The sequence below is a fragment of the Salvia splendens genome, chromosome 22 (assembly GCF_004379255.2).
Source record: "Salvia splendens isolate huo1 chromosome 22, SspV2, whole genome shotgun sequence".
Taxonomy (NCBI): Eukaryota; Viridiplantae; Streptophyta; class Magnoliopsida; order Lamiales; family Lamiaceae; genus Salvia; species Salvia splendens.
This window is the reverse complement of record NC_056053.1, coordinates 589,715-616,626: the sequence shown is the minus strand read 5'-3', so window position 1 is coordinate 616,626 and position 26,912 is coordinate 589,715. Positions and strand designations below refer to the sequence as shown.

The 26,912-nt window shown below is 42.6% G+C and overlaps 3 protein-coding genes across 5 annotated transcripts; all 3 read right to left on the bottom strand.

Annotated features, from left to right (window-relative positions):
* Positions 1-9,663: 9,663 nt before the first annotated feature.
* On the bottom strand, positions 9,664-11,488 carry LOC121788055 (elongation factor TuB, chloroplastic-like). The gene has a single exon (XM_042186913.1). The coding sequence runs from the start codon at positions 11,332-11,334 to the stop codon at positions 9,919-9,921; it is 1,416 nt and encodes a 471-aa protein (XP_042042847.1). The 5' UTR covers positions 11,335-11,488; the 3' UTR covers positions 9,664-9,918.
* Positions 11,489-12,592: 1,104 nt separating this feature from the next.
* On the bottom strand, positions 12,593-16,523 carry LOC121787559 (probable serine/threonine-protein kinase WNK3). Of its 3 annotated transcripts, XM_042186333.1 has the most exons (9): positions 16,084-16,523; positions 15,875-15,912; positions 15,526-15,753; positions 15,192-15,415; positions 14,965-15,122; positions 14,229-14,400; positions 14,020-14,157; positions 13,077-13,925; positions 12,593-12,927 (listed from the first exon to the last, which is right to left on the bottom strand). In XM_042186333.1, the coding sequence occupies exons 1-8, from the start codon at positions 16,171-16,173 to the stop codon at positions 13,147-13,149; spliced, it is 1,827 nt and encodes a 608-aa protein (XP_042042267.1). In that variant the 5' UTR covers positions 16,174-16,523; the 3' UTR covers positions 12,593-12,927; positions 13,077-13,146. The 3 variants fall into 3 exon arrangements, with proteins under 3 accessions (XP_042042267.1, XP_042042265.1, XP_042042266.1); XM_042186331.1 differs by having other exon boundaries at positions 14,965-15,415; XM_042186332.1 differs by having other exon boundaries at positions 12,593-12,924; positions 14,965-15,415.
* Positions 16,524-19,307: 2,784 nt separating this feature from the next.
* Positions 19,308-21,859, bottom strand: LOC121787791. The gene is made up of 2 exons (XM_042186631.1): positions 21,567-21,859; positions 19,308-21,510 (listed from the first exon to the last, which is right to left on the bottom strand). Exons 1-2 carry the CDS (start codon positions 21,857-21,859, stop codon positions 19,308-19,310), a joined length of 2,496 nt encoding a protein of 831 aa, XP_042042565.1.
* Positions 21,860-26,912: the final 5,053 nt, after the last annotated feature.

Below are 26,912 nucleotides of genomic sequence, written 5' to 3'. Positions count from 1 at the left end.
TACATCCAAAACGAGCTTACGGATCATTCCACAGGTTTTGATTCTACCAGTGTAGCTCCGCCCTTGAACTATAACAAGACCTCTAGAAACAAGGTGGTCCAAATATGCCTCAGCTATCCGTTCCAAGGTTTGATCTGCTTCAGGCTCGATGAATCTCTTGTAAAAATCATGGATTAAATATGCCCGGTCAATGGATTTTGACCAAATAATAAATGTGACGAGACATTTAATTTTGTGAAATTAAATGACATAGCGTCGATCTACATTTTACATAGGTAAATGTAGTATATTCACTTTCTCAAATCCGATTTCCGGTGAGTGAGAAATAGTGGATTAAAGTTGGGCATAATTAGCTTTTAATTAAAGCTTGGAGATGGAGCTTAGGGAATAATTAACTAGTGTTAATTATCCCACATTGGAGGATTAACACATCTTTAATGTGTATAAATTAAGTGACTTTATGTTACTTAATAATTATAGTGGACCAAGATGGGTGAAAGAGCCCACACGCGCGCACACGCGCGCGCCGCCGCCGCCGCCCGCCCGCCCGAGCCCGAGCCCGTGCCCGTGCCCGTGCCCGTGCTCGTGCTCGTGCTCGTGCTCGTGCTCGTGGTCGCGGGCGCGGGCCGCGGGCCTCGGGCCTCGGGCCCGGGCCCGAGCCCGAGCCCGATCCCGATCCCGATCTCGATCTCGATCTCGATCTTGGACTTGGACTTGGACTTGGACTTGGACTTGGATCTTGGCAATTGGTCTTTGGGTGGTCTTTGGGCTTGGTGCTTGGCCCAAACTATTCTTTTTGGACCACCGCCGAGTCAGCAATCCAAGTGGCTTGACACGTCGTCAAGCGAGGCACAGTCACGGTTGCCACGTGAGAAATCCACACGCTCCACACACGGATGGCACACTCCTGCCACACGTCTGTAACCGACGTCGGTTACGAATTGCCATGATGACAGCCATCATGGCTGTTGACCCCCTGCAGTGGACTGAGCCTATAAATAGGCCAGCCATTCCATGCATCACTACACAATTCAAAAAGCATTCTGCATCATAAGCTCTCTCCCTCTCCCTGCATAGTTTTTTCTGTCGAAGCTCTGCCCTCTCCTCCATCCAGTTCGCCGGAGCTCTGTTGATTGCGGTGCTGCATCAATAGAGACGTAGCCGTTTTACCTTTGGGGACGACACGCCAAACCGAAGAGCACTACCGGGGCGTATCTCGTCTTGCGGGAAGAGGCCTCCTCGACTCGGCTAATCACACTGGTTTAGTAGTTTCGATTATACGTTGTATTTTTAAGTTCAGTTCTTCCTTTCCTTTCTTTTGGGTTGTATTACGCCCGGTAGTTATCTTTGTAATCCGAGAAACCAACAATCGCAAGACGAGATAACTTGCCTTTGAAGGAATTTGGACTTCTAAACTGAACTAAAACTTTCGAAATATTAAACACCTTTGCTGGAGATGTCTACCGACTCCAACACCGCCGCTGCCACCACCGCCGCCGCCATTCCCTCCACCATGGCGACCACTGGACCGGTCAACACTTCATCGATTCCCTCGATGATGCCAACTCCTGGCTTCCCAGCCGCTTCATCCACCGTCCCTTGGGTTTGGGACAACCCCTTCGGGGCGTCCACTGGTTCCACCTTTGGTGGTTCGGTTGGTTCCACTTTTAGTGGTTCCTTCGGATCCTTTAATGGATCGAGTGTTGGTGCCTTCGGGCTCAATACTAGTGTTGGATCTTTCGGGATCAACACGAATGCTGGGGCCTTCGGGTCTCATGCGGGTGCTAGTCCCTTCGGGGCTGGTACGACCATGGCGGGCTCTATGCCCAACATGAATGGTGGGGGCTCTATGCCCAACCAAGTTGTTGGCTCCTTCGGGGGCAACGGAATTGGTTCCTTCCAAGGACCAACTGCGGCACCTTTGGCACCAAGAATGATGCCACCTGCCGAGAAGCCACCAAAGTTTGGAGGATCTGACTTCAAGCGGTGGTACCAGAAGATGTTGTTCTACTTGACAACATTGGGCGTCGCCAACTTCCTCACGGAGAACGAGCCGCCCACACCAAGCGACCAAGAGACTAGGCTCGAAGTCATGGCAGATTATGAAGCTTGGAGGAAAGGAGATTACCTTTGTAAAAATTTCATTCTAAGTGCTTTAGATGATAGTTTGTACAATGTATACTCCAATGTAACCACATCTAAACAAATGTGGGAAAACCTAGAAAAGAAGTATAGCATAGATAATGCTGCAGGGACGGAACAAGTTGTAGCATCCAAGTTTATGGACTACAAAATGGTCGACTCTCGACCCGTCATGGAGCAAGTCCAAGAGCTCCAAATGATCATCCACTCATTAGTGGCTGAAGGGATGACCTTGCCCGATAAATTCCTAAGGTGCACGATCATTGACAAGCTCCCTCCAAGTTGGAAGGACTTCAAGAGTTATCTCAAGCACAAGCGAAAGCAGATGACCCTTGAAGACTTGATCGTGAAGTTGCGCATTGAGGCCGACGTGCGCAAAAGTGATCAGAAGGCTAAAGGCTTCACCCCAAATGAAGCCAAAGCCAACCTGTTGGAGCGGGGCGGTCCCTCCAACAAACGCCCTCGCCCAAACCGTCCAAACGACAAAGGGAAGGGAAAGCAGCCTTCAAAGAAGTTTGAAGGCGACTGCTACAAATGTGGCAAACCGGGCCACTTTGCCAAAGACTGCCGCAGCAAGAAGAAGAAGCCGGCAGCCCACGTCGTTGAGAAGGAGTTCAAGGACTGGGATGAGAACGACCTCATTGCAGTGGTCACTGAAGAGGTTAACCTTGTTGATAACAAGGGAGGCTGGTACATCGACACCGGCGCTACTGCTCATGTTTGCTCCGACAGGAGCAAGTTTGCCTCCTACACTGCTGTTGAAGGGAGGAAGATCAACATGGGGAATCAAGCATCGTCCGAAGTCCTCGGCGTTGGCAACGTGATTCTCATGATGACGTCTGGCCTAACTATCACTTTGAAGGATGTGCTGCATGTCCCGGACATCCGCAAGAACCTAGTGTCAGGATCAATACTAGTTAATAAAGGGTTTAAACTTGTATTTGAGTCCGATAGGTTTGTCTTGTATAAGTTTGGAAAATCCATCGGAAAAGGTTATGTAACCGATGGGCTTTTCAAGCTTAGTGTAGCAACTCGAAGTGTTGCGAAGCCATTGGCCAATAAGAATAAAGCATCTACTTCCTCTTATTTGATTGAGTCTTCAAATTTGTGGCATTGTAGATTGGGACATGTAAATTCAAAAGCCATTAAAAGATTAGTAAATTTAGATTTACTAAAGGCTAATGAATTGGATATCCAAGATAAATGTGAAATTTGTCTTGAAGCAAAAATGACTAAGTTGCCGTTTCACTCGGTTGAACGAAGCACAAAACCCCTTGAATTAATTCACACGGATGTATGTGATTTAAAGATGTTGCAAACTAGAGGTGGTAAAAAGTACTTTATCACTTTCATAGATGATTGCACAAGATATTGCTACATTTATCTTTTAAGAAGCAAAGATGAAGCAATAGAGGCGTTCAAAAATTATAAGAACGAAGTTGAGAATCAACTTGGTTGTAAAATCAAAATGATTCGAAGCGATAGAGGAGGCGAATATGTAGCCCCGTTTGAGGAGTTATGCAACGCAAGTGGTATAATTCATCAAACAACTGCTCCATATTCACCACAATCTAATGGTGTTGCAGAACGCAAGAATCGAACTCTAAAAGAGATGATGAATGCACTGCTACTCAGTTCAGGATTACCACATAACATGTGGGGGGAAGCTGTTTTGACAGCAAACTATATCTTGAATAAAATCCCTCTCAAAGGAAAAGATGTTACTCCTTATGAGTTGTGGAAGGGAAGGAAGCCATCCTACAAATACCTCAAAGTGTGGGGGTGTTTGGCAAAGGTGATGGTTCCTCCGCCCAAAGAAGTTACAATCGGACCTAAGACGGTTGATTGCATCTTCATTGGATATGCACTTAACAGTAGTGCATATCGATTTGTTGTTCACAAGTCTGAAATATCGACTATCACAGTAGGAACAACAATTGAGTCGAGGAATGCTGTATTTCTCGAAAATACCTTTCCTTGCAAAGATAAGGAAAAGGTATCAACCAATTCTGAGACAAGAATTGAAGAAGCCACTAGTTCTAAACAAGTGGAAGAAGAAGCCACTAGTTCTAAATCAACAGATGCGGAACCTGAATCGCGCAAGCGTGCAAGGCCCGATCCAAAAGATACAGTACTAAGACGTGGTAATAGAGTCAGAACACCAAAAACTTTTGGTCCTGACTACATTGCTTTCATGTTGGATGAAGAACCAACATCGATAAAAGTAGCCTTTGCTGGCCCAGACGGGCTGCATTGGAGAGAAGCTGTTCAAAGCGAAATTGATTCAATTTTGCTAAACCACACATGGGTGTTGGTTGATTTGCCCGAAGGTGCTAAACCTTTAGGATGCAAATGGGTTCTTAAAAGAAAGTTTAAGGCCGATGGAACAGTTGATAAGTATAAAGCCCGATTAGTAGTAAAGGGTTTTAAACAAAAAGAAGGACATGACTTCTTCGATACCTATTCACCTGTAACAAGGATTACATCTATCCGGGTGCTTCTCGCTATTGCTGCATTGCACAATCTCGAGATTCATCAAATGGATGTAAAGACCGCGTTTCTGAATGGTGAACTAGAAGACGAAATCTACATGGAACAACCCGAAGGGTTTGTAGTACCTGGACAAGAGAAAAAGGTATGCAAGCTCGTGAAATCCCTATATGGATTGAAACAAGCGCCATTGCAATGGCACTTGAAGTTTGATAATGTGATGTTATCAAATGGGTTTAAAATCAACGAGTGCGACAAATGTGTCTACATCAAGAGCACTAATAACGGTCATGTTATAGTGTGTCTCTACGTTGATGATATGTTAATCTTGGGTAGCAACACTCAAGTAATTAACGATACAAAGGCCATGTTAAAGAGAAACTTTGACATGAAAGACATGGGTCTAGCCGATGTAATTCTTGGAATGAAGATTCTAAGAACGAATGATGGAATCATCTTAACACAATCACATTATGTTGAGAAGATATTGAATAAATTCAAAGCCTATGATGGCGCGCCGGTTAAGACTCCAATTGAACTCGACGTTCACTTGAGCAAAAACAAAGGCGAGCCCGTTGCACAAGAAGAGTATGCACGGGTCATCGGGTGCATTATGTACTTGACTAATTGCACTCGACCTGACATTGCTTGTGCCGTGAACAAGTTAAGTCGTTACACGAGCAATCCAAGCAAAGAGCATTGGAGAGCTCTTGTGAGGGTTTTGAGATATTTAAAACACACTCAAAATCTTGGGCTACACTTCTCGAGATACCCCCCGGTGCTTGAAGGGTACTGTGATGCCAATTGGATATCCGATAATAGAGACTCACTTTCAACAAGTGGATATGTCTTTACTATTGGGGGTGGTGCTGTATCGTGGAAATCCACAAAACAGACCTGTATAGCCCGATCAACAATGGAATCGGAGTTCATTGCCTTGGATAAGGCTGGTGAGGAAGCCGAGTGGCTTAAGAACTTCCTTGAAGACATTCCATGTTGGTCTAAGCCAGTGCCACCAGTGCTGATTCACTGCGATAGCCAAGCGGCTATTGGAAGGGCAAACAATGGTTTCTATAACGGTAAGTCTCGACATATACGTCGACGACATAACACCGTGAGACATTTGATCACAACAGGGGTGATTACAATTGACTATGTGAAGTCAATAGATAATCTAGCGGATCCGCTAACCAAAGGGTTAAACCGTGATCAAATGAATAAGTTGCTAGAGGGAATGGGTTTGAAATCCACAAACTAAAGAATTGTCATAGTGGTAACCCAACCATGATGACTGGAGATCCCAAGAACTTGGTTCAAAGGGACAACTAAGCTATGAGAGTTCATGGAAAAACACTCAAACTATATCTATTCCCTAGAGAGCAATAGAGTGTTGGAGAGCTTGCCTCGTGGTAAAGGCTAAGTCTATGACTTTTAATGGTTCTTAAGGATCTCAAAGAGATGGAATTCTCAAAGAGACCAAGTATGGCAAGGTACTTGACTAAGAATCACCTACGTAAGTGCGAAGTGTGGTCGCTTCATAAAAAAAAAAAAAAACGCACTTATGAATCCAAAGTGGTGTCCAAGACCGCAATGGACACAAAACGTGAGAACGGATGAGGTTGAGGTGTTTAAGTGTTAACACCATTGTCTCGGTGCACGCCGTGGGGGATTAGTTCAAAGCATCGCGCTACTAAGCCGCCTGTGTATCCGATGGTGTCGACTATGGAGGGTTCAAAGTCAACAACTACCTATCCTTATGCTTATATACCTCGCGAGGGTTGAGCTTGTGTCTGCATGCATATGCATTCGGCTATTTCCACTCATGTGGGGGATTGTAAAAATCATGGATTAAATATGCCCGGTCAATGGATTTTGACCAAATAATAAATGTGACGAGACATTTAATTTTGTGAAATTAAATGACATAGCGTCGATCTACATTTTACATAGGTAAATGTAGTATATTCACTTTCTCAAATCCGATTTCCGGTGAGTGAGAAATAGTGGATTAAAGTTGGGCATAATTAGCTTTTAATTAAAGCTTGGAGATGGAGCTTAGGGAATAATTAACTAGTGTTAATTATCCCACATTGGAGGATTAACACATCTTTAATGTGTATAAATTAAGTGACTTTATGTTACTTAATAATTATAGTGGACCAAGATGGGTGAAAGAGCCCACACGCGCGCACACGCGCGCGCCGCCGCCGCCGCCCGCCCGCCCGAGCCCGAGCCCGTGCCCGTGCCCGTGCTCGTGGTCGCGGGCGCGGGCCGCGGGCCTCGGGCCTCGGGCCCGGGCCCGAGCCCGAGCCCGATCCCGATCCCGATCTCGATCTCGATCTCGATCTTGGACTTGGACTTGGACTTGGACTTGGACTTGGATCTTGGCAATTGGTCTTTGGGTGGTCTTTGGGCTTGGTGCTTGGCCCAAACTATTCTTTTTGGACCACCGCCGAGTCAGCAATCCAAGTGGCTTGACACGTCGTCAAGCGAGGCACAGTCACGGTTGCCACGTGAGAAATCCACACGCTCCACACAACACGCTCCACACACGGATGGCACACTCCTGCCACACGTCTGTAACCGACGTCGGTTACGAATTGCCATGATGACAGCCATCATGGCTGTTGACCCCCTGCAGTGGACTGAGCCTATAAATAGGCCAGCCATTCCATGCATCACTACACAATTCAAAAAGCATTCTGCATCATAAGCTCTCTCCCTCTCCCTGCATAGTTTTTTCTGTCGAAGCTCTGCCCTCTCCTCCATCCAGTTCGCCGGAGCTCTGTTGATTGCGGTGCTGCATCAATAGAGACGTAGCCGTTTTACCTTTGGGGACGACACGCCAAACCGAAGAGCACTACCGGGGCGTATCTCGTCTTGCGGGAAGAGGCCTCCTCGACTCGGCTAATCACACTGGTTTAGTAGTTTCGATTATACGTTGTATTTTTAAGTTCAGTTCTTCCTTTCCTTTCTTTTGGGTTGTATTACGCCCGGTAGTTATCTTTGTAATCCGAGAAACCAACATCTCTCAGCAACCCGAAGTTGGGATATCATAGTGACGTTGGAATAGGCACAAATAGAGAAAGCATGCCTTTAAATGCAGAGGCAATCCAGCATTCACAGCCTTTGGGATGCTTGTTTAATTCCTGAATATGTAAATTCATATTTTGAGCAACTTTCCTCCAACACTCCACCGTTTTTGGTAGCTTAGATACGACTTCACCAATCTCGACTATCTAGTGCCAAGGGAAGTCCTTCCATGTTTTCTAACGCAATCCATACACATCCATCTCCATGTTAGAGAATGCTATCTTACGAAACGACCACCAACTTGCCTCACGCTTCAAGAATCGCTTTTGGTGAATATATTTTCTAACGCAATCCATATTCGTCATCCTAGTTGTAATCATGATTCGACTACCATTTCCCACATCTGGAAAGTATGGTCGGAGTTGTTCCTATGCTCGCATATCCCTTAAGCCATCTAATACAACCAGATAAGTCATACGAGATGAAGATTCCCTGAGACAGTTCCCTAATTCATGAACCGTCTCTTCTTTTTAAATATGCTAAGGTCATATGTTTTCAATAATGCATATTTGTGGTCCTTATACTTAAAAACTAAAGTCCTTTTTTGTTTCTAAACGTATTGTCTTTTTACAAAGTTGGTCAACAATATTCACCTTTTGAAAATCGAGTTCCAAACAAATGAAAATATCATCGGAATCATCATTTTCTAACGGGGTTGTAAAAAAACTAACATTAACCAAATTTTGACCTCATTAGAATATTAGCCAATAATTAATTTTAATAAGATAAAATAAAATTTTAAAAAAAAGGTTCAGAAGAAATCGCCACCTTCCCCTCCAACGTATGGTAAGGACTTCGAGCCCTAAGCCCAGTCGACCAAAATTAGACTAATTTTAAATATGGAAAGATCTAAACAAATGCTAACCTACATATCATTCTAAATATGGACCTTATTATCCACTAACACTATTCCACCACATTTTCCTTCCATCTCTCTTAATTTACTTATTGTGCATTAAAATCGTGTTATTTACAATATTGTCTATTTTTTGTGGACGGAGGTAGTATAAGAGTAAATAAAGTTATTATTTTGACACTTCAATTAGTTTGGTGGAGTGGTAAAAGAGTAGGACTTGCTCTTCTTCTCAACATTATGTATTGCCGAAATGTATATTCTCGACTGTCAACTGAACTTTCTGGCAAATTAACTGAATATTGCAAGTATCTTGGTTCTGCTTATCAGCATTATATTAAGTTTGATGATGCTTTGGGGTAAAATTTGTGTAAATTAGCCAAATCTCGGCACCCATTTCATCTCTCACAGGCAGATGCTTTTCTGCATTTTGATGAATGAATGATGTGATGTTCTTGCAGCAGCAGAGCGCCTCACTGGATGAAGGCGAAGAACACAGCCAGGAGGAGACAAGGCAACACGTTGCATTCGTTCAACACCTTACTTTCTTGACCATCTCGATTGAGGAAGACAAAGAACACGACCAGTTCCAATAAAATAGTTTAAATACCAATGTAACTCCTTAGAGAAACAGCAAACGCAATTCAAGAATTCAAGTAGCAATCAAACAAGATTGATCAAAATAAGTTTCTTATAACCTTTGTTTAATGTATGAAAACAAGAAAAGAAAATTTTGATCAAACTGTCATCACCAAACAATGTTCTCTAAGCTAATCTAACCACAATACACTAAAAACACAACCAAAAGTAGCCCAAATGCATTCAAGAATTCAAGTAGCAATCAAACAAAGATTGATCAAAAGAAGTTTCTTATAACCTTAGTTTAATGTCTGAAACAAGAATAGAAACATTTGATTAAGCCATCATCACCAAACAATGAACTTTTGAGCAAAAAACCAACACCAATACACTAAAAAAACACAACCAAAAGTAGTCCAAAACCCCTCCATATCCATATACAACAATTGATCAAAGCAATTTTATCACCAGAGACGTCATAACAATAATCCAAGAATCCACAAAAATCAAATTTAATCAAGTAATCTTATAACCTTAGCTTAATGGCAAAAAAACAAGAATAGAAACATTTGATCAAGCTGTCATCACCAAGCAATGTTCTCTTGAGCTAAAAAACTAACATCAATACACTAAAAACACAACCAAAATTAGGCCAAAACACCCCATATCCATATACCACAACTGATCAAATCAAGTTCCATCACCAAGAATTCACCAAAATCAAATCTTCATACATTCCTCTCCTCACCAAAACCTCACCTTCACTCAAGGATGGTCTGAATGACGCCAGCTCCCACAGTCTTCCCGCCTTCCCTGATTGCGAATCTCATCCCCTGCTCACAGGCAATGGGGGTGATCAGCTCCACCTCCATCTTCACCCGGTCACCAGGCATCACCATCTTCGACTCCTCATCCTTGTCGTTCATGATCGTGTTCACCTTCCCGGTCACATCCGTGGTCCTCATGTAGAACTGAGGCCGGTATCCTGCAAAGAACGGCGAATGCCTCCCGCCTTCCTCCTTCTTCAGCACGTACACAACCGCGAGGAACTTATTGTGGGGAGTGATCGTCCCCGGCTTCGCCAACACCATCCCCCTCTGGATGTCGATCTTCTGGATTCCTCTGAGCAGAAGCCCCACATTGTCTCCGGCCATGGCGTCGTCGAGGGTTTTCTGGAACATTTCGACTCCGGTAACGGTTGTGGAGCGGGTTTCTCTCAATCCGACGAGGTCAACGGTGTCTCCGGTTTTAACTGTGCCTCTCTCGACTCTCCCGGTGGCGACGGTGCCTCTTCCGGTGATGGAGAAGACGTCCTCCACCGCCATTAGGAAGGGGAGATCGACCTGGCGCTGTGGGATTGGGATGTAATTGTCGACTTCTTCCATCAATTGGTAGATTTTGTCGACCCATTCGTTATCCCCCTTTTTGAGGCCGGGGGTGGAGGTTAGGGCTTCGAGGGCGAGGAGGGCGGAGCCGGAGACGATGGGGATGTCATCTCCGGGGAATTCGTGCGACGAGAGGAGGTCACGGACCTCCAATTCGACGAGCTGGAGGAGCTCCTCGTCGTCGACTTGGTCTTGTTTGTTGAGGAAGACGACGACGGATGGAACGCCGACTTGTTTAGCTAGAAGGATGTGTTCCTTTGTCTGAGGCATGGGGCCGTCGGCGCCGGAGACGACGAGGATGGCGCCGTCCATCTGAGCGGCACCGGTGATCATGTTCTTGACGTAGTCGGCGTGGCCGGGGCAGTCGACGTGGGCGTAGTGGCGGTTCTCGGTCTCGTACTCGACGGTGGCGGTGTTGATGGTGATGCCGCGGGCGCGCTCCTCGGGGGCGGCGTCGATTTCGTCGTATTTCTTGGGGGCGGAGCCGCCGACGGAGGCGAGGGCCATGGTGAGGGCGGCGGTGAGGGTGGTCTTGCCGTGGTCGACGTGGCCGATGGTGCCGATGTTGACGTGGGGCTTTTTGCGCTCGAATTTGCCGCGGGCGGCGCGGATGGCGGGGAGGCGGCGGCGGAGGGGGAGGGGGGAGGGGGTGGGGTGGAGGAAGAGGGTGGCGGTGGAGGGGGTGAAGGAGGAGGAGAGGGGAATTTTGGTAGGGTTTGGCGAGGTGAGGGAGGGGAGGTAGGAGAGCTTTGAGGCGGTGGCGGCGGCGGTGGAGGCGGTGAGGGAGGCCATCTCTTGGGGTGGAGGAAGGGATTTAGGGATTAGAGAGGGAGGAATTGTGGGAGAGGATAGGGATTTAGATTTCAGAGGGAGGAGAGGATGTGGTATTGGAGAGTGGAGAAGAAAAGAGGGCCGTTCGTCTAACTCTATCCGTCTCTCTACTCTCAATTTTGTGAATTGTTATTCATAACACAAACACTATAAAATCCAGCTGCCCTCACATCATGACACGTGTACGGATGCGATGCTGGCTTATCTTATTCATCGTTCATGCTGATACGGAGAGTATAATGTAATATTAATGTCTCAATTCCATATATGAAATATGGTGTAGTAAGATAGTAGTAGTAGTAGTAGTACTAAATTTTTAAATTTTGTGTGAATTAAAATACATTTAATAATATGAAATAAATGTTGCTCGTATTTTGAACTTTAACTTGTAATATGCTTATCAAACGTTCCATAACTTTAATCCAGGTTGTTTCATGAAGAATTAGTTAATTTGGATTAATCGAATGTAAGCGAGTATTTAGAGTTGAGTGGATTTATTTAGATAATTATCGAAAACTATCGAAGAATAAGCTTGGATTTGATAAAAAATATTGTGGTGTGCGTTAAGAAAAGGGATTGGATTGAAAGGGGCAACTGATTCAGAGTGAGGTCAAGAAAATTGAGTTCGTATTTGGGCCACGTTAACAAATTGGGTACACACTCTTTTATTCAAAATAATTTTTTTATACATTAAAAATTGAGGTATATTTTATTTAAATTGTAATTTATTTAAAATGTGACTGGAATGAAAGTAAAATTAATTATCACTCACATGATCACATCTTAATGAAAAACCATTAGTCATGGAGAACATCCTAGAATTCTACACTTGAAATGCTCAAATCATCATACAAAGAATACCCACGAGTCTTTTTGCCAGGCTATAATTGAAATTTTTCTAAGAACTATAAGAGGTTGAAATTGAAAGTTACGCCTATGCAAAAAAAATATCAAATCTAAGCCAATAAACTAAATTTTTTTTTTAGAAATTTAAGGTTGTACAATAAATCAATCAAAACTGAGACTAAACTGAAAATACCGAAAATTCAGGCTATAAGCTATGACCAACCAATTATTTAATGGCAAAATTCTGCTTATGAGCTACTCAAAGTTAATAATTAGATATAATTTTCTCAAAGAAACAGTCAATTAAGTAATTACTTATTTCCATTAGATATGAAACACTCAGAAACAAAGCTGAGATGTTAAAAACACGTAATAATCAAATACTTATTCGTGTACAAATGATTCCATGTCTAAAATCCATCAGCAATCAAACATATTAAGTTGTACAATATACCACACTAACAGCCTCCATGCACTATGAGGCATAAAATAAACATAGCTCACAAAACCAAAAAAACACAGGCTTTCTAATATCGAAGCCCTCGTGTTGGATATAAAAACCCATCAATCTGTACAGGTATACCTTATAGGAAAACTAGAAGGGCCTATTGACTGAAGAAAATGCGTGAAAGAGTTTCAAACATTTTACCAGATTAGACAGCTTGATCACTAGGCATTTTGACATCCTCACTTTCAACGAGCTCCCTGCTGCAAGTCAAACAAACATACATGCGGTTATGATACTGTTAAATCATGGAGTGTCTCAGAATCAATATGATGTATGATCAGATATCTTTCACTGTTGAAGTAGCATCTGGAAAAGGGAACGTGAAAATGCCCTTCAACAAGCAACTGACCTTTTGTTTCGACGCTGGTGTTAGAAGAGTAAGACTTGAAGTTTTCATCAAGGATGACCAATCCAACAATTCAGTCTTCAAGTGGTGTCCCTCTGTAATGAAAGTTATGTTCTGATCTGTTCTGGTTGCATATTCTGAGAATTCTCATACGGATCTCCTCGGGAAGTTCATTTAGAATATCAGTAATTGCTACTTCATGCTTCTTCTTAAGTTCTTGTAGCTCCTTCTGCTGATCATCCAGCATATGCTCAAGCTTCTCGATAATGTCCTTTATGTCATCCGATTCATTTCCAGTTGAAATTGTATTATCTCCCAAAGATGGTGACTCGTCATCTGATCCATCATCATGATGACCATGGTTAACATCACCAGATCGTAAATTAGTCACATGCATGAGAGGGGAACCTTCGTACGAACTAATGTTATCCCTATGACCAACAGGAGATTGATTATTTTCGTCAGACCAACTGTCTCTAGAGAGAATTGATTCTGGCAGCAACAAGTTAGAAGGGCCAGGTAAATGTGGAGAGTTTTCAGCACTATCTTTTGGTGAGTCGTGCCAATACTTGCGTCCAGATGGAAGTCTTTCCATAACAATTGCATTGGATGAATCAGTGGTTGCTGGAGAAGCGGGCCTAGAAGCACTTTCTTCTACAGTTGCTTTATTTCTGCCAGATACTTCTCTTGGTGACCAATCAGGAATATGGGACTGAATTTCAGAATCAATCATTGCAGCAACAACTGAGACATCATGATCGGTTAAAGCCAGCTCTTCAACCATTTCACTAGCAACGTCAGTCGAGGTATCTATCTCAATATCAAATGGGAAGTGAATGTTCCGAATATGACCTGAGCTAATAAAGAAAATAAGATTGATTATATCCATGCCAGAACACTTTGTTGCTCTAAACAAGTATTGGACAAAGAAATAAGAAAAAAGAACCTGACGAATCCACTATGCGAAGTTTCAAGAATATTGTGTTTTGGTCTTTTCTTTGCCCCTGCACCACGAAATCGAGACTGCCCTCAAACAGGGTGTCTTCGTGGTGATTTTCAGCATCGAAATGGTTGGCATTATCACCTGTACATATAGTCAGTAACGAAGGAAGGCGATTTCAATGCAAACAATGAACAAAGAAATGCAAACTTTACCTGAAGAATTGTGTAAAGAGCGAGATATCCCATAATCCTCATCCGATAGTAGAAATGGGTCCATCATTAGTTGTTTGGCTGACATTCGATCAGAGACTTTTGCAATGCATTTCTCTATGAACATCCGGACATCAGGATCCTTTACTTTAACAAGTGATGCTGGCTTGATCCCCTTTAACAAGCAGAAAAGTGATAAAAAGGTCAGTTATATGAGGCTAGAACATATATTATTAATCAACTATGAAACTGCGATATTCAATTATATATTTAGAAAGAGTTAATCTGCTCCTTCAATTGTCAAAGTTCATGCAATAATATTATTAAAAGAAATATGTACCGGATAAAAACAAAAATGATCATCAGTAAAGGATATTACTTCTATTCTTCTAAGAGTTGCCAGAATGAGATGGACAAATTGTGTACATAAGAACATAGTATTATACACACATAGGTAGATCTCACAGCCAAACAAACTCAAAGAAATCCTACCAATAAAGCATCATTCCAGAGAATACAAGCACACTGGATAATATGTTATAAATTGAAGTGCATATTAAGTCCATCTGTTTCATCACCACCAGCTTTATATGATTCTCATCTCTTTCTTTGTCATGGTGAGTTATCCAAAGTCACCAGTAACTTTTTTGGGAGATAACTATGTCATTCTCAATTTCTCATTCTAAACAGGTCCTAGAGAAAGCTGATATAGAAAAGAAAGAATTAATGAATAACTTACAGAGGTCACTTTCTTATATATCTGTGCAGCATTGGTACATTCAACATATGGATACTCAAGGGTCACTAGCTCCAGCAAGCACATACCAAAGGCATATATATCAACAAGCTCGTTATAATTCTCCTCATAAAGCTCTGGTGCCATGAATTCAGGTGTTCCTAGAATAACATCAAAATTGAATAAGAAAAGTGATTCATGAAAAGAGAAATAACAATATCGAACCTTACCAATTACACTGTGAGCAGCACGAGCCTGCTCAAGAATAGCAGCCAACCCCAGATCGCCAATTTTAACCTCTCCTTGATTTCCATTCACAAAAATGTTATCACATTTCAGGTCACGATGAATAACAGGAGGATCATGACTATGAAGATACAGAAGCCCCTCTAGGATTTGTCTGGACCATTTCTTCAACGCCCTTACATCAACATGCTTATGTTTCTTCCTATACCTACACAAACAGCCAGGCACATAAGCATATTCCTTCGAAAATCTCTACATTCATAACCACAAAACAAATAAAAAAATAAACAAACAAAACCAGTAAAGATATTGACATACTGTCGTAGATTCCCGGATGTGAATATTTCAGTAATGAAGTTGATATGCTCGTTCACGGTATCAATCCATGAGTTGTAGAATTTGATAATGTTTTTATGCTTAAGTGTCTTAAGCAAGTGCACTTCAGAATACAGCCGCTCCAAATCCACCGAGTTTCGCAAGAGATCAGAGACTTTAACCTGATTCCATGCCACCTCAATTCCTTCCAATTCATCAAATGCTCTATAGCTATATTGCAAGCATCGAATTAAGGATTAACACAGACCACTATCTGTACTCAAATACTGCAAATGCATAAAATTGTAGCCAAAACTGAAAATTTAGAACTATATTAATCAGAATAGGATACACTTTTTTGAAAGCTCCTTTACCAAGCACCTCCTTATACTGCAAAAATATGTACCACAAATGATAACCAAGGATTAGTTATCCAAACACTTGCGAAATCAAGCACACATCACACAAACCAAAACTCCTTCGTGAATTTTTAACAACAACAATAACTCAAAACAATCAACAACAAAAAAAATCAGAAAAAAACTGTAGAATTGTACGAACCCGACCATAGCGACCGGATGGATCAACCTCAACGAATTCCGGTTCGGTATCACATTCGTCAGGTTCAGCCTCCGACGGCGAATCTACCATTCTCTCACTCAATCAAATAACACGATTCAAATAAATTCAGAAACAAAACCTACTCAGATTTCAGATCTACAGATAAAAATAAGCGAGGTTGCGGCGGAATTCAACTAATCCTAATCAAATAAAAACAACACAGGAAGCCTTAATTGCGGCTGTGGATTATTTTTTTCCCAAAAAGGGAAACTATAGCAATAGTATCGTGTATGAATTTCAATTTGATGAGAATTCAATCGAATACATATAAATGGCTCCACAGATTACGCAAACGTCGTCGTTGCTTTCGTCGCAAGGTTATACAATGATTTGGGAATCGGTCGGAGAGAGGTAAGCTTAATTAGGTACTGGTTCGAGCTGCAGACTGTTTCCTCTCCTTTATATATATTTTTTTTTATTTCATGTTCAAAGTTAATTCTTTTTTTTTATTTGACTTGCGAATATATTCTAAAATTAAAATTTGTAATGCCGACTCTTGGCATGCATATCCAAGCATCAAATTAGGAGTATATCATTATTATTTAATATATTAGGAATGCGGAGAAAAAAAGATTTGTTCATAAATCTTGTGATTGCATTGTTTTATTATAAAAATTAAAAGTTTGTTTATATGCGTAAGAAAAGGCTGGAATTATATTTTGAAAATTTAAAGGTAGATATCTAAGAGCATCCACAATGGAGCCTAGCGCACCGCCAAGCCGAGCGCCGGCGCTAGGCGGTCGCTAGGCGAACCATTGGAGGAGCCGAAAACCGCCGAGCGATTTTCCGGAAATTAATTTCGCCTAGAGCTAGGCGGTCAAAATCCGCTGGGCGATCCGCTCGGCTCCATTGCAGCGCCCGGATCGCCCAGCGCATAGCCCAGCGGATTTTTTATTTTTATTTTTTATTTTCGAAACACTATATATACGCGATTTGCACTTCATTTTCATACGCGAGGGAGCCGACGAGTGATTTTTTTTAAGTAATGTACTTTTTACGATTTTGAATGTAATTTTTTTTATTAATGTACTTTTTTAAAAATTTTGTACTTTTTTTAATTTATTGTACTTTTTTTATAAAATTAAAATAGTATTATTAATGTTTCCCGTATATGTCTCGTAAATTAAATTCCGTATATTGTGTTATTAGTGATGTGGCTATTGATGTGGCTGGGCTATTTCTGATGTGGCAGGAGGATTTTTAGTATTGATGATGTGGCAGGAGTAGTTTGTGGTTAGGCTATGACTGAGCTATTGCTGGGCTATAACCACTGTAGATGCTCTAAGCTAAAACGAAAAGTTCAATTTCCTCTTACTCGTCATTGTGGATGCTCTAAGCTAAAACGAAAAGTTCAATTTCCTCTTACTCATCATTTTGAAGTTTTCTTTGTTTATTATTATTACTGAATAAATGAAATGTCAATATCTGGATGTATGTAGAAGCTAGAAAGTCAATGATGCTGCTTTAGGAGAGGACAAAATACAGTTTGGCATGTTGTGAATATTTAAGCCTATTTTTTTGGAGGAATCATATACAAGTTGAAAACATCCATATTTGGCGGGGTGACCACCCCAATGCATCTCGTGGGTGTCTGTCTCTTATCTCGTCCCTCCGAAACGAGATGGACGTGGGACGCTTCACCATCCCGCCGAGACGCTCGTCCCACCGAGACGGATGGCGAGCCGTCTCGCCACGCGCCCGCGCGACGTGGCGCTCGCTGGGGCCACACGTGATGCACCTTTGCTACTAACTCGTATATCACCTTGGATTCGTACTTCACTCGGGATGTATATATGTGTGTATATTCACCTCACTAAAAAGTGTATAACGTATCAAGTAGTCACTCAAATCAAGCACAAATGCATGGTTTACCATAAGCTTGCTCAATGTCTGACCTCTCCTCTACCTCGTGTGACAATAAATCAAGAGTCCGAAAGGTCTTTTATTTAGGTTATAATGTAGGCTCTTTGGTAAGATGAGGAAATATTTGGCTAAAGTGACTGAAATTCCCAAAACGTAAAATCCCAAGAAATCACAACAATCAACTTTTAACTTCAACCATTCTCAAAACACTTCTAGATAATAACTAGACTTTGTCTAATTTCTTCCCAACTTCCAAAGACCTCAAATTATTCTCTATATACAAATTTTTTTTTCTTTCTTCTTTTTTCTTTTTTTTTCTCACTTTTTTTTTTCTTTTTCATTCACTTTTTTTTTCTAAGTACAAACTCAACCGACCTTTTTCAATTATACTTTCCCAACTCTTCTTTTTCAAATCTCAACAAATTTAGAGTCTAGGATTCCCAATCCACTTGATTAGCTTGACAAAAGAAAAGGCTTAAGGCTCAAACTTGGCTAACAAGGGTGTTATATACTAAGGTTAGTGTTTAGGTAAAAATGAGGCTAACAACGATGGCCTAACATCTTCCCCTATATTTAAGGTCACTTTGTAGACTCAAGAAGACCAGGAGCAAGTTCTAGAAACACATGCACAATTGATGATAAAACACACATGAAAGAATTGAAGGCTCAAAATCTCACTTGGGTAAATAGCATGAATCAAGGCAAACAAGCGATTCGCTACTTATGCACCCAATTACTCAAACTCTCAAGTCAATGGTCAAGTGATAGCTCAAAATGGATGGTTCTTTTATCATAGAAGACTAGTCTTCACCCCAATTATACCAAATTTTTTTTTTTAATTCAAGCCCAAAATTTGCAATCAATCACAACCAAACAACACAAAACTTCATGAATTTCTTAAACAAAGCAATTCTATCCTAAAACAAAATAAAAACAACAAAACACAACTAATCAATCTAAAGCAAAAAGATAAGTACCTCGTTAGTGTCCGTATCCACCATATCATCCCCCCAAACTTATTCAAAGCTATGCAAAGAATAAGTTTGAAAAGTTGGTGGAGAAGGGAGACTAACATGGTATGCAAGCAACATAAAACACACCAAAAACAAACTGAAACAAAAGAATTAAAAGATACCTACTAGGGGTTACCTCCCCTACAGTGCCTTTGGTTATCGTCGTTGGCTCGACGTCGTCCATGAGCTGCATCATGTCACGCCATAAATGGTGGCGTTGGATTTTCTGTCAATCTTGGAAGCATATGATATAGCCAATCTCTTCTTCCACCAAGTATTTTTCAGAGCTCAATCAGAAATTTCAGTTTCCACTTTGGATAAATTTTCAGCTTTTGTTTTCTTCACCTTCACTTTAGGATTTGATGTAGTCTCTTCTTTAGAAGTTGATCCACCACATGAACCAAACATCCATTGCGGTAAAGAAAAATCCCCAAATGTGGACTCAATTTCTTGTGCCTTTTGGACCTCTACAACGTGCACAGCTTTGCACTCTTTCTTCATAACAAGTTCTTCTTCCTCACGACTCTTCATAGCATTGTAGATAGATAGGATGTGACGTTTGTTACCCATATGAAGAGTGAGCTCTCCCTTTGCCACATCTATCAATGCTTTTCCCGTTGCAAGGAATGGGCGCCCCAGGATAAGCGGTATATTCACGTCTTCTTCCATATCCAATACTACAAAATCGACGGGAAAAATGAAGCCATGTACCCTCACAAGAACGTCCTCAACAATTCCTTTAGGATAGGTGACGGTTCTATCTGCCACCTGTAGTGTTATTGTTGTCGGCTTGAGAGTGTCGATCTTCATCTTTCTGAAAAATGATAATGGCATCAAATTTATGCTCGCCCCCAGATCACAAAGTGCCTTTGTCTGTCTGTCATTTCCAATAACGCATGAGATGTTGAAACTCCCAGGATCTTTAAGCTTGGCCGGTAGCTTTTTCTGAATTATGGCACTACAATTTTCAGATATGTTCACCGTCTCATAGTCAGTCCACTTCTTCTTCTTGGAGAGCACATCTTTTAGAAACTTTGCATATGTAGGCATTTGTTGTAACGCCTCTACCAACGGGATGTTGATGTGCACTTTTCTAAATATGTCAAGAAACCTAGAGAAGTGATCATCTAGCTTCTTCTTCTGCACGCGCTGTGGAAATGGGATCTTAACCTCAGCAGGGGGTGCAGGTATCACGATGCTTGCCTTGGGAGGCGGCACCTCTTCCACTGGTTCTTCTTCTTCCACCACCTCTTCTTGAGAGATTTTCTCCTTCTCTGCAGGCAAGGTTGGGCCATCATAGCTCTTTCCACTCCTAAGATTAATGGCTTTGCAATCCTTACAGTCTTTAGGATTGACAATTGTTTGTGACGGAAATTGGCCCGGTTGATGTTGAATACCCACTGCCTGTGAAATCTGGCTCATCTGGTTATCGATGCTCTTCATGTGAATATTAAGGTCATTCACATTAGCTTCAACCTGCACTAGCCGTTTGTTGGAGTCCTTCATGCACTCTCCCGTTTGCTTCATAAAGGCCATTAACACATCTTTCAGCTCATCCTTCCTCGGTTCTATGATTTGGCCATTTGATACCTGGAATCCGGGTGGTGGTTGCAGGGCATTATTTGGGTTCCCGTATGACAAGTTGGGATGCACCTTGTTCCCATAGTGATTGTAATTGCCTCCTCCTTGGTTGGGGTGGTAATTGTTGAAATTTCTGTTGTTGCCACCTTGATGAACGTAGTTTACATCTTCGACTCCTTGTTGCATCTCAGTCCCAAACTGACTTGTTCCCATATACCCAAGCTTGTCAGTTAGAAATTCCAGCTGCTTGGATATTGCATCAATCCTATCATTATCGGAGGTGGATGCCACCCTATATGATTTTCCTCTGTCGTTTCTCCATCCATCATCATTTGAAGCTACCCTCTCGATCACTTCAAGTGCTTCAGCTTCCCCCAATTTCAAGAGAGATCCTCCGGCGCTCATGTTCAGTTCACGCATTGCTTCCAGCGTGCCTCCCCTGTAGAAGGTTAAGATCTGTTGTCCCGGAGTTAGCCCGTGATTGGGGCATCTTCTCATCAGCTGCTTGAACCTTTTCCAAGCCTCCATGATATTCTCCTGAGGGTGCATCTTGTATTGAATGACCTCAGCTTGGCGTTTGAGTGCCTCGCTAGGTGGATAATATTTCTCCAAGAACAGCTCCACCATTGCATCCCATGTAGGCACAGAGTTAGGACCCATGCTGTCATACCAGTCCCTTGCCTCATCTTTCAAAGAGAATGGGAATAATCGGAGGCGGACTTGCTCATCTGTGACCCCATTCGCCTTCACTGTGTTGCTGATCTGTATGAACTTGGTGAGGTGCTTGTTGGCATCTTCTGAACCTGTCCCACCAAATGCGTTTGCTTCTGCTCTGTCTATCAACCCCGGTCTCAATTCGAAGCTGTTGGCCGCTATCCCCGCATTGTTGACTGGTGGATTAGCAACCTGTCTGTAGGCAAATTGATTTTGCACGGGCACTGCCTCACATTCTGTTCATCCAATTACCTCTGCATGGCAACCAGCTGTAGACGGAGTTGGCGGATGACAGGATCCTCATTGTTGTTCTCCTCCCCGTTATCCATTAGAATTGGAGAATGAGGCTCGTACTGGATAGGTGATGGAGGTGGAGATGGACTGGGTGATGGAGTTCTCTGGATAGGAGAAGGTAGACACCTGTGCGCGGGTGAAGAAACCCGAATCCTTTGGTTTAACCTTCTCTGCGCGTTCCTCTTTCTGTTGGATGCTTCGATCTCGAGATCGATAGGCTCTAGAGGTGGACCTTTAGAACGCGTGTGCATACACCCTGAACAAGGAAACACATCTATTAGAGAACTCAAAATAAAAAGTAAAAATAAAGCAAGTAAAATCTAGATTAGTAATCTCAATTATTATCACGATATTAAGCTATAATGACACACAATTGTCCCCGGCAACGGCGCCAAAAACTTGACTCAACTTATTTTAACACAAGTTATACCCGCAAGTGTACGGGGCTAGTGTAGCAATCAGTAAGCAAGAGTATCGTATCCCACAGAGACAATTTTGTATCAACTTAACTACCACGAACAAAGATCAACTACTATCTAGACAATCAAGTGCAGTTTGGTTTGTTCTAACAACTAATAAAATCATATAATAAGCAAGTATCAATTAAGGACTAGAAAACACGGTGTGATAATGAAAGATAATATGGAGAAATTGTAGAACTCAAGGATCCGATGCACAATTCCAAGCTCTTATCCAATTGATTCGCCTTACCTTTTGGTGTCTCTAGAGTTACTAAGCCGACCACAATTATAGATTAAACCCCCTCCCGAGGTGAAAAACCTGTAGATTAGGTGCTAGGATCGAAGTCCCCTTCTAATCCTAAACTCCTAACTCCCAAAAGCTCGATTAGGTCAATGACCTCACTCAAAACCTCAACTCTCCCGAGTTATATTGTATTAAGGTGTGAATTATTCTTATTTCCGGATTAATTATTTCATCTTCCGATTAATCTAATTAATCCTACACAATCAAGTGGTGATCAAGCAATTGAAAGGAATAAACTCAAGAACAATCAAATAACTACAAGAGCAAGGCAAGAACAAAATCAATCGGATAAAAACTATGAAATTAGTGCATCATCACCAAGAATTCTACAAGAAAAGTTTAGCTACTCATGTTCAACACAAAGTAATCCAACAAAAACATGAAATAAAGATACTAAGTACTCCTGTGAGATCGATCTATGGAGTGAAGCTTCAATCTTCCGATGTGGACTCTTCAATCTTCAATTCTCTCTCTCAAAGGTGTTCTTGAGGGTATGTGTGTGTGTAGGGGCGGTAGGTGTGGAATAGAATGAACCCTAGGCTTCTTCTCCTCTTATTTCCCTTCAAAAATCGCGTTTTCAGCTTTCAGACGCGTCAGACAATCCGACCCGGCCGGGTTGTATTTTTGAACTGGAAATTCAACCCGGCCGGGTCACCATTTTAGGACAGTTGCTGGATTCTGGCTCAACCCGGCCGGGTTGTAATTTTGCACTGTAAATTAACCCGGCCGGGTTACCTGTGCGCGGCTTTCGTAGATCGGCCATATCTCTCTCATCCGAACTCCGATTAGGGCGTTTGAGATACCCACGCGAAGCTCTTTCGAAGACGAAGAGAATGATATGCAGTGGGTGTTGATTGGACTTCAAAATCTCTAGAAGAATTGTCTCAAACCTAGGCTGCTGCATATCCACCTATTTTACACCTTTTTCTACACATTCTTAACAAAAAGGTCAACATACCAACATAATAGAGAAGTAGATATAAACACGCCTAATAATAGACGAAATATGATCACATTCATACAAAACCACCCTCTAAAATCATGTAAAATCCAAGTATGTCACCCGCGCGACGTGGCGCTCGCTGGGGCCACACGTGATGCCCACTCGCCGGCCGCGAGTGGCCTTCGTCACGCTGATGCAATAAATTATTTTTTTTAATTTGAATTTAATAAAAAAAATCAAACGGTAATATTACCGTTTTTAGACCGTTTTTTTTCTTTTTTAATTATTTTTTATTTTTTTACTTTATAAATAATCATATTTCATCCTCATTACACACATCTATTCTACCCAAATCATCTCCATTTTCTCTCCAATTTGTAAAAATCATGGATTAAATATGCCCGGTCAATGGTTTTGACCAAAGAATAAATGTGACGAGACATTTAATTTTGTGAAATTAAATGATATAGCGTCGATCTACATTTTACGTAGATAAATGTAGTATATTCACTTTCTCAAATCCGATTTCCGGTGAGTGAGAAATAGTGGATTAAAGTTGGGCATAATTAGCTTTTAATTAAAGCTTGGAGCATGTGCTTAGGGAATAATTAACTAGTGTTAATTATCCCACATTGGAAGATTAATACATCTTTAATGTGTTTTTATGTTACTTAATAATTATAGTGGATCAAGATGGGTGAAAAAGCCCACACGCGCGCACACGCGCGCGCCGCCGCCGCCGCCTGAGCCCGAGCCCGTGCTCGTGCCCGTGGGCGTGGGCGTGGGCGTGGGCGTGGGCGCGGGCCGCGGGCCTCGGGCCCGGGCCTGATCCCGATCTCGATCTTGATCTTGGGCTTGGACTTGGACTTGGACTTGGATCTTGGCAATTGGTCTTTGGGTGGTCTTTGGGCTTGGGGCTTGGCCCAAACTATTCTTTTTGGACCACCGCCGAGTCAGCAATCCAAGTGGCTTGACACGTCGTCAAGCGAGGCACAGTCACGGCTGCCACGTGAGAAATCCACACGCTCCACATGCGAAAGGCACACGCCTGCCACACGCTCGTAACCGACGTCGGTTACGAATCTGCCATGATGAGCCTTCATGGCTCGGTTGACCCTGCATGGTGGCTTGGCCTATAAATAGGCTAGCCATACCACTGCATTAGGATACACATACAAGCATTCTCTGCATTGTCCTTCTGTCGAAGCTCTGCTCTCTCCTCCATCCCGTTCGCCGGAGCTCTACTGATTGCGGTGCTGCATCAATAGAGACGTAGCCGTTTTACCTTTGGAGACGACACGCCAAACCGAAGAGCACTACCGGGGCGTATCTCGTCTTGCGGGAAGAGGCCTCCTCGACTCGGCTAATCATACTGGTTTAGTAGTTTCGATTCTACGTTGTAATTTTTAAGTTCAGTTCCTCATTTTCTTTTCTTTTGGGTTGTATTACGCTCGGTCTTGTTATCTTGTAATCAGTAGAACCAACAATCGCAAGACGAGATACCTTGCTTTTGAAGGGATTTTTGACCTCTAAACTGAACTTAAAATTTCGAAACTTAATACACCTTTGCTGGAGATGTCGACGGAATCCAACACCACCGCTGCCGCCACCACCGCCGCCATTCCTTCAACCATGGCGACCACTGGACCGGTCAACACCTCATCGATTCCCTCGATGATGCCAACCCCCGGCTTCCCAGCTGCCTCATCCACCGTCCCTTGGGTTTGGGACAACCCCTTCGGGGCGTCCACTGGTTCCACCTTTGGTTCCACTTTTAGTGGTTCCTTCGGATCCTTTAATGGATCGAGTGTTGGTGCCTTTGGGCTCAATACTGGTGTTGGATCTTCCGGGATCAACATGAATGTGGGGGGCACTATTCCCAACACGAATGTGGGGGGCACTATGCCCAACACGAACATGGGGGGCTCTATGCCCAACCAAGTTGTTGGCTCCTTCGGGGGCAACGGAATTGGTTCCTTCAATGGACCAAGTGCGGCACCTATGGCACCAAGAATGATGCCACCCGCCGAGAAGCCACCAAAGTTTGGAGGATCTGACTTCAAGCGGTGGTATCAAAAGATGTTGTTCTATTTGACAACATTGGGCGTCGCCAACTTCCTCACGGAGAACGAGCTGCCCGCGCCAAGCGACCAAGAGACTAGGCTCGAAGTCATGGCGGACTATGAAGCTTGGAGAAAAGGGGATTATCTATGTAAAAATTTTATTTTAAGTGCATTAGATGATAGCCTCTATAATGTATACTCCAATGTAACCACATCTAAACAAATGTGGGAAAACCTAGAAAAGAAGTATAGCATAGATAATGCTGCAGGGACGGAACAAGTTGTAGCATCCAAGTTTATGGACTACAAAATGGTCGACTCTCGACCCGTCATGGAGCAAGTCCAAGAGCTCCAAATGATCATCCACTCATTAGTGGCTAAAGGGATGACCTTGCCCGATAAATTCCTAAGGTGCACGATCATTGACAAGCTCCCTCCAAGTTGGAAGGACTTCAAGAGTTATCTCAAGCACAAGCGAAATCAGATGACCCTTGAAGACTTGATCGTGAAGTTGCGCATCGAGGCCGACGTGCGCAAAAGTGATCAAAAGGCTAAGGGATTCGCCCCAAATGAAGCCAAGGACAATCTGTTGGAGCGGGGCGGACCCTCCAACAAACGCCCTCGCCCAAACCGTCCAAATGACAAATGGAAGGGAAAGCAGCCTTCAAAGAAGTTTGAAGGCGACTGCTACAAGTGTGGCAAACTAGGCCACTTTGCTAAATACTGCCGCAACAAGAAGAAGAAGCCGGCCGCCCACGTCGTTGAGAAGGAGTTCAAGGACTGGGATGAGAACGACCTCATTGCTGTGGTCACTGAAGAGGTCAACCTTGTTAACAACAACAAGGGTGGCTGGTATATTGATACCGGCGCTACTGCACATGTTTGCGCATATAGGAGCAAGTTTGCCTCCTACACGGCTGTTGAAGGAAGGAAAATTAACATGGGGAATCAAGCATCGTCCGAAATCCTCGGCGTTGGCAACGTGATTCTCATGATGACGTCTGGCGTCACAATCACTTTGAAGGATGTGCTGCATGTCCCGGATATCCGCAAGAACCTAGTGTCAGGATCAATACTAGTTAATAAGGGGTTTAAACTTGTATTTGAGTCTGATAGGTTTGTCTTGTATAAGTTTGGAAAATCCCTCGGAAAAGGTTATGTAACCGATGGGCTTTTCAAGCTTAGCGTAGCAACTCGCAGTGTTGCAAAGCCATTGGCTAATAATAATAAAGCATCTACTTCCTCTTATTTGACCGAGTCTTCAAATTTGTGGCATTGTAGATTGGGACATGTAAATTCAAAAGCCATTAAAAGATTAGTAAATTTAGATTTACTAAAGACTAATGAAGTGGATAATCAAGATAAATGTGAAATTTGTCTTGAAGCAAAAATGACTAAGTTGCCGTTTCATTCGGTTGAACGAAGCACAAAACCCCTTGAATTAATTCACACGGATGTATGTGGTTTAAAGATGGTGCAGACAAGAGGTGGTAAAAAGTACTTTATCACTTTCATAGATGATTGCACAAGGTA